The sequence below is a fragment of the Colias philodice genome, chromosome 6, assembly GCF_061535455.1.
Source record: "Colias philodice isolate Cphi_HAF_F1 chromosome 6, ilColPhil1 Martin Lab GWU primary, whole genome shotgun sequence".
In the NCBI taxonomy this organism is placed as follows: Eukaryota; Metazoa; Arthropoda; class Insecta; order Lepidoptera; family Pieridae; genus Colias; species Colias philodice.
The window spans coordinates 10859185-10867156 of NC_143091.1; the positions used below are offsets into that span (position 1 = coordinate 10859185).

Genomic DNA, 7972 nt, shown 5'->3' on the forward strand with positions numbered 1-7972 from the left:
TTCATCCACTTATTATACCTACATAGGGGTAAAAGTGGGAATGAAAAAAATGAAAGTTATAATTTATTTTTAAAGATCGTCGGGAAGTTTATGAAATTATTTATTCCTTTTTCTATGCACTTTTCTTCGTCTAAACGGTTTAGTTACGTGCTCTCTCTCTCTTCAGCCTTTAGTTACGTGCGTGAGACAGGAAAGATCTAATTTGGATTTGTTTCTGGATTTGATAAAAACTGAGTATCGATTAAGCTGATCAGCGGCTACTGGCTACACCATAGATTATTAAAAACATCCGTTTAAGAAAGGAAGGAAATAGAATTTGCTCCTCTCCCCCCCCCCTGGTTCCTAAAAAATAATATGACATAATTTAAAAGAAATTTTACGTAGAATTAGTTAGGCATTTCTTTTTTGATTTTCGATATTATATACTAATCATAATTTTTAATTACGATATGTAGTAACTATTTGGTATAGGTTAGGCATTTCATTTCTTGATTTTCTTTAATAATTTGGTACGTAAGTTTTTTAGCTCAGTTTAGTAAGAAATTTTAATAACAATTCTTTTAATTATTTATGGTAGTACAACAGTACAGTATGGTTGTACGTATTTACTCAATAATTGTATGTTAAGTAGTAATTCAGCATGGGCATAGCCACGGTGGGGCTGGGTGGGGCGCTTACCCTGGCTTTGATCTGGTAGGTACTAATTGTGAAGGGGAGTGGGCGTGGGCGTGGGATTGGGACTGAACGTGGCATATGGCGTGGGAGTGCGAGTGGGCGCGGGAGTGGGAGCATGAAAATAAAAATGATTTTTTATTGTTGCCCCACCCTGAGCCCATGGTCATAGGTCCCATAGTCACTATTCCACGCGAACGAAGTCGCGGGGACAGCTAGTAGACAAATATAATCAGAAAGCTTTGAACTCCTAAGCTCAACCATAAAAGATAGACATTTATGATGTCGGGAGATATTTTTTATATAATATGGAGAACATTTCTTTCATACTTGATTTCTGTGTAGCTTTAACCATTAAGATACACGCATTAAGAACGCACACGCGACGAAAGCTTAAAAATGGAGTTGCTGCTCTGCTCACGAATATGAAAAAAAATTGTACCAAGTTTCGTTTAAATACGTCGAGTAGTTTTTGTTTCTATAACGGTTATACAGACAGACAGACGGACAAACATTTTTGACGTCGATGTCGATCTCTAATCACCTCGTGATAGTTATTTAGGAAATATATTTCATGTGCAGAATTGACCTCTACAGATTTAATATAAGTAGGTATACATATATTTAGATTCCAATTTCCATGTAACGTTAAATTCGACTATATAATAACTAACAGACAACGCAGGTTACTCTCGTTTCCGTAAGTTGAGGCGGCTACATATTCGGTCCTAATAACATGACTTTTTGTGAACGAAACGACAGCGCGGTTTAATTCGATGGCAACACCATCAGAAAAAAGGAAATATTTTTAACTTTGAAAAAATATTATGATTTACACTATTAATACTATTTTAACATTAACACAAAATATAAGACTGTGAGTGTGTAAAAATAAATCCAGCTAGTTTCACATCACACTTATGTTTATAATTAGGTATACGACATGAAAATATATTAATTACCAAGCAATAATCATACAGATAAATACTGAACAAAAGTATTAACAGTCAAAGTATATTTTTACTAACAACATGTAAATGATGAAGGAATAATAATTATCAACGAACTAACCTTTTTGTATTAGAGTCCCGCCTCGTGATCGAATTATTAAAACACGAAGATTTTTAAAAATGTAACCAATGAACACAATCAATATTAGATTAACTGTAATGGTGTCTAGTTTGACTTAAAATAATAAACATCTACCCTCACTTTTAAAAATGTAGTATATTCACACGAATTATAAGCGCACCTTATAGGGAAGGGAAGATATGGGTTAAAGAGTTAAATAAATAAATAACATAATTTTATTTAAATTATTAATTTTTAACATTGTGTTCAGTAGTGTTAACATGTAAATTGATTTGATTTTTACGAAATCTCATAGATGGCGCTGAATCAAATTTGTCTTTATAGTACTAAGATTCATTAAACAGTTTCTCTGCCCAAATAACGTAAATGACGTAGTTTTTATAGTGTAAAGCTAGATAATAGCATGGCTTACTCAAAAACAACATTTAAACATGAGTCTTTAGATTGTACGCTGTCGTAGTTCACGGAATACGTAAGAAAAGTAAAGGTTCACAGCTCCTCCCCCGGAGGTGATAGCATGATAATATGTTTAAAAAAACCTCACACGACCTGTTAGTAATATTCATGCAAAATTTGAAGTCAATCTATGCAGTACTTTTCGAGATTAGCTCGGACAAACATACAGACAAACAGACAAACAGACAAACAGACAAACAGACAAAAATTCTAAAAACTATATTTTTGGCTTCTATATCGATTATAGATCATGGATTATGTATTCTTTTAAAAAAATATTCAATGTACAGTTTTGACTTTCCTACGATTTTATTATATGTATAGACTAGCGGTCCGCCCCGGCTTCGCCCGTGGTACATATTTCGCAATAAAAGGTAGCCTATGTTCTTTCTCAGGGTCTAAAGATTATCTGTGCCAAATTTCATCAAAATCGGTCCAGTAGTTTATGAGCCTATTCATTGCAATCAAACAAACAAACAAACAAACAAACAAAGTTTTCCTCTTTATAATATTAGTGTAGATAATAAAATCCATGCCCACATTACTTGTGTTATTTTTAATTAAGTTCAGAATATTTTGTTATTAATGGCAAATTGTACTAAGTACAAAAAAAGTAAATAATACATATCTTACTTCTACTTGAAAGTAAGAAAGATAAATTTATCGATAAAAGTGATTGTAATTATTCCAATCGAGTAATTAACGAGTCATTGACTCAATACAGAAAAGAAAAGAATTTTCTAATTTACGTTCATCAGCTATATATTAATGGACATTAGGCCTTATAAGTCATTCCGTAAAAAGGCATGCAGATGTTCGGTGATGCCGTAAAAGGTGCGGAATAAGTTGGACAATTAAGCGAATAATGTGGTACAATATTTATGTGATGAATAAGATTATTAAAACGATACTGAACCTGTTTTGTTTGTAATTTATAATTGCCTTGCATGGAAAGTAGGTACTATACAGTATTATGCTAATTTATAATGCAATTATTGTTAATCTCTGAGGTAAATCTTATATATAAAATTCTCGTGTCACAACTCACAATGTTAGTCTGCATACTCCTCCGAAACGGGTGGACCGATTCTCATTAAATTTTCTGTGCATATCGGGTAAGTCTGAGAATCGGCCAACATCTATTTTTCATATGTACCACGGGCGAAGCCGGGGCGGACCGCTAGTCTAATATATAAAATGCTCGTGTCACGGTGTTTGAAGTTAAATTAGGTACTCCAATCATGAAATTTTATGTGCATATCGCGGGTAGATCTGAGAATCGAACAATACGCCTCAACCATAAGAGAAAGGCAGGGCAGCTTTTGCCGGGACAACTAGTATAGGTACTTATATTATTTAAACAACATTTAATAGATTTCACTACTACAACTACTCGTAGCATTCAATAGAGTCAAAGTGCCAATAAATAAAACAAAATTAATAATAACACTACATATTTTACGTAAAACATTTAAAGCCAGCTTCCGAATAAACATTCCTTGATAAATACCACTACACAAAAGTTAAATTCCCAGAATTTCAAATGGGATCACATAGAGCAAGTAACGCATAGACATAATCTCATAATCCCCTCACTATTATAAGTTTTCGCACGGTTTCCACAAATATCTTGGGAATAGAAAGTCGCTATATTGAATGTAATCTGATGCGAGTATCGGTAAAGTTTACATAATATTGTTCCTACGATGTGGGAACGTGTATGATGAAACTTATGAGCGTTGTTGGTTTTATAAAATTTGTATCCAAGGATTATTATGTTATTGTTTTGATAAATCTGTTAAAACACTTTACAGCATTTTTTTTTAAATTGTGTCGTAATGTAAAAGATAATATAGAAGGTAACCTGGCATATTGTCTGACACAAAGCAGCTAAAGAGAAAAGAACAATAGATATGCTTTTTTGGCATGTATGTCACCCCAAGTTTTTTTTTTCTAATTTTATTCACGTAATCATTTCAAAATCATTTCATTTCAACCATGGCAGGAAATATTATTGGAATCCTTACTTATCTCATTTATCAAATAATTGTCAAACAAAACGCCTATCTTATTTATCCACTTTTTATGACTTTCCTTGTGGCGGGTAAAAGTTAATTCCCTGTACCAATTTTGATGAATTGCAACATCTCAAGATAAAATTTGTTTACAAACGATTTTGCTTAAGTACTTGAAACAAGCTACTCCGAGTCCTCTTTATAATAAAATTTTCCTGATAAACCTCGATTTAATTAAAAGCGGCAATTTATGCGTTAACTTGGACACCTTTTGTAAATGTTTCCGTCAACGTGAATTATGTTCGTGTTTTGAACGTTTTTCTTTGAAGAACTTGTGCGAAGGGATCTATATTTTCTAAAGACTTCTGCGAAATACTGGACGATAAAACTTAACTAATTATAATTTCTTTCTTGATGTAACTGAGGTTTTCTTTTATTACTTTGGCAGATGGGTTGTTTTCATTATGAAATTAAACGTTAATAGATAAGAGTATCTCTTAATTAGTGTAATAAAATTTACTTATTGTGATAAAATTATACAATAGACTAAACTTTTACGATCATTATTAATATTTACTGAAATGAAGTATGTATAATATACTATGGCCAGTTCTATTGAAGTCAGTCTGGAATCAAAGCCAGTTACCATACTGCGTGTAATCGTATACAATTATACCACAATTTGTTATATATAGCATAAATATAAAAATAAATAAACAAGAACGACATAATTCGTTATGACTTCCTTTACCAAATAATTCTATACAAACATAATTAAAACCTTTTTTTTCCACAGCGGACGGTGTCCTCTCAACCGTGAACGTAGTAGAAGCGTTGCAGGAGTTCTGGCAGATGAAGGCATCGCGGAACGGCAGCACGGCCAGTGGAGGGAGCGGCGCGCTTGTCATATACGAGTCGGTGCCGGCTGCCCACCCGCCTTACGTGTGCTATGTCACGCTGCCTGGTGGAGCGTGCTTCGGCAGCTTTCAGGTAATTCGAGAACCTTCTAGAACATTCCAGAATTTCAATTGGCCTAATAGTGGTTTGGGAAGGTGATATACGAGTCGGTGACGTCTGCCCATCCGCCCTACGCGGGCTACGTGTCACTGATGACCGGCGCGGTGGAGCATGCTTAGGTAGCTTTCAGGTAATTCGTTCGGGAACCTTATAGAACGTTCGAGACCTTTATACTATCATAAGCAGTTCTGTTTAGTGAAATTCTACTTGAGACTGTTTCCACTTTACTGCCCAATTAGACTTTTTCTCGAAAACAGAAAAGTACAGAGGAATTAAAATCATAAAATAAGTTAAGCAAACAGCATAATATATCCGTAATACGCATCCTGTATAATTATTTGAATTAAAAATTCGCGGTGAGCAAATTAACAATATTTGACTACCAGCCACATATGCAAATGATTTCCCAAAACGCTCGCATAACCGTCGATGTCGCGGACCGTGTTTATCCAGTCGTTATGCAATAAATTACTATTAGCGGTTCATTCACCGAGTGTCTGAGACGATTATTGATGAGTCATGGCTAATTGCTGGTGACGTCATAATTATGTCAGCTGTCGGCGGGCCGAATTTGCAAAGCTTCGTGAACGGATTTTTTTGGCTTTTGCGTTTACGATGTTGTGTAAAAGTTTAGAAATGATGGAATTAAGGAAAATTTATGTATGGTTACAATATTCATGCAATATTAGTTAATCGGAACATATCATTTTGTTACTGTTAATTGGAAATAGGTATAACCATAGAAATTATAGCACTTCTATGTGTCTTGTTATTTAGATTTCTATGGGTATAACTATATAAACATTGGACATTGTCTGTAAGTTTGATTTAGGTGAGAACAGTCTCAATTAATAAATGAGATTACTAAAATCGTTGAATTTTCAGCTAGATATAAATGAACCCAAATTTTCTCGAGTAAAAATATCATTTTTCCGTTAATCTTAATAATTAAGCTTATTTGTCTGAGCTTTTAACTTAATCGTATAATTGATTTGGTAACTAAGTATATTTATTACTCTAAATACTCTAATAAATTTATTGCGCTATTAGTCAAAATGTGATGGAATTTTATTAAATTTTATAAAGTATTTCCTATTTTCTTATGACTTATATTATATCCCTATTATTTGTGAATATAATTCGATGCATATGCTAAAGCTTCCAAAAATAAAACAAAATTAGCTTGTAAAACAAGTATTATTAACATAAGTATACATTGATACAAAAATATCTATAGCTTCACCATACTCTAATGGGATAATCACTCCAAACACCAAATAACAAGATATTTCTTTCACAGAACTGTCCAACAAAAGCAGAAGCCCGTCGCAGCGCTGCCAAGATAGCTCTAATGAACAGTGTGTTCAATGAACACGAGTCGAGACGGATCTCTGAGCACTTCATCGAGAAGGCCGTGGCGGAGGCCCGCGCTTCCTTCGCGGGGGACGCGGCGGCGCACCACCAGGATCCTAGCGCGGGGATTGCTGCTTTTAGGTAAGGATGATATACCTAAGAGGGGCTTAGCTGAATAATTAATATTATAAAACTTAGTTGAATTTATAAATGGGGGTGTTTTTTAAATAATACCGATTGTGTTACAATGAAAATATGTAGTTGACATCAGACCATAAAAGATGTTATTATAATCATATTATAACAACATCTTTTTTTGTTATTAAATGTTCACAAAACATAATTTCACACAAGCATAAAAGTTACATCATTACTCGTGTAATCAAAAATGTTCATATATAATATTGTATTAGTATTTAGTATTTACCAATCACAAATTGTATAAGCCGATCTACATGACCAATATTTTCAACAGATTCATGCTGGAAGCGAACAAAGGCCGAACGATGCTGGAATTCCAAGAACTGATGACGGTGTTCCAGCTGCTGCACTGGAACGGGTCCTTACGGGCGATGCGCGAGCGTCAATGTTCCAGACAAGAGGTGGTCGCCCACTACTCCGCGCGGGCCCTCGACGACGCGATGCGCGAACAGATGGCCAGAGAGTGGGCCTCCAGGGAGAGAGAGGCGGCGGCCACCGGGGGAGGCGTCATACGCAACGAACTCGCTCGGGCAGAGAGAGAGCTCCGGGCCGCCAGGGTCGCAGCCAGAGAACTGAGATTCCCAAAAGAAAAACGCGATATTCTCTTACTCGCCGCGCGACTCGCGCCTCCTAATAGCAATAGTGATCTCACCGCGCGAAACTAAATTTTTGTTGTATTTTAAGTATAGTTTTATAGTGTAAGCACATTTTCGTTTCATTTCTACCCCCTTCCTTGTAAATTTGTAATGAACCTATTTACATCACGCTTCACGGGATAGTTATAAAATGTTCAATTAGATAGTAAAATTCGTCTTAAGTATGAAATTCAGTGAAACTTTGTTATTAGTTTGGTGGTAAAACTTCGAGTCTTCAGCTAAATTTGTATTAAAAGCACTTTCAAAAACTTTCATGACTCTATTTAATGAAAAAAGTAAAGGATCACTGATTACAATTTAATTTCAACTCAAATTATTTTTTCTTTCTTTTACAATCAGTCCTAAAGTAGTTTGTGATTGGAAAACTAGTGAGCAAAATAAATATTGTAAGAACAGTTAACAGTACACAGTATCAAGCTGCAAAGGGCAGTGATGTTCCAACGTCCGAGCTGCAATCAATTAGGACACACTAAACATAACTGTCATGTTCATATAATCTCCTGTGTATGA

At 34.7% G+C, this 7972-nt stretch overlaps 1 protein-coding gene across 2 annotated transcripts in view; it reads left to right on the forward strand.

Annotated features, from left to right (window-relative positions):
- lft (Limb expression 1 family member lowfat) overlaps positions 1-7511 on the forward strand; it is a 30790-nt gene extending 23279 nt beyond the window's left edge. For both annotated transcript variants that reach the window (XM_089696810.1, XM_089696809.1), the window contains exons 2-4: positions 5032-5225; positions 6553-6746; positions 7081-7511. In XM_089696810.1, the coding sequence (XP_089552936.1) occupies positions 5032-5225; positions 6553-6746; positions 7081-7471 (779 nt within the window). In that variant the 3' untranslated portion in view covers positions 7472-7511. The remainder of the gene's footprint in view (positions 1-5031; positions 5226-6552; positions 6747-7080) is intronic.
- Positions 7512-7972: the final 461 nt, after the last annotated feature.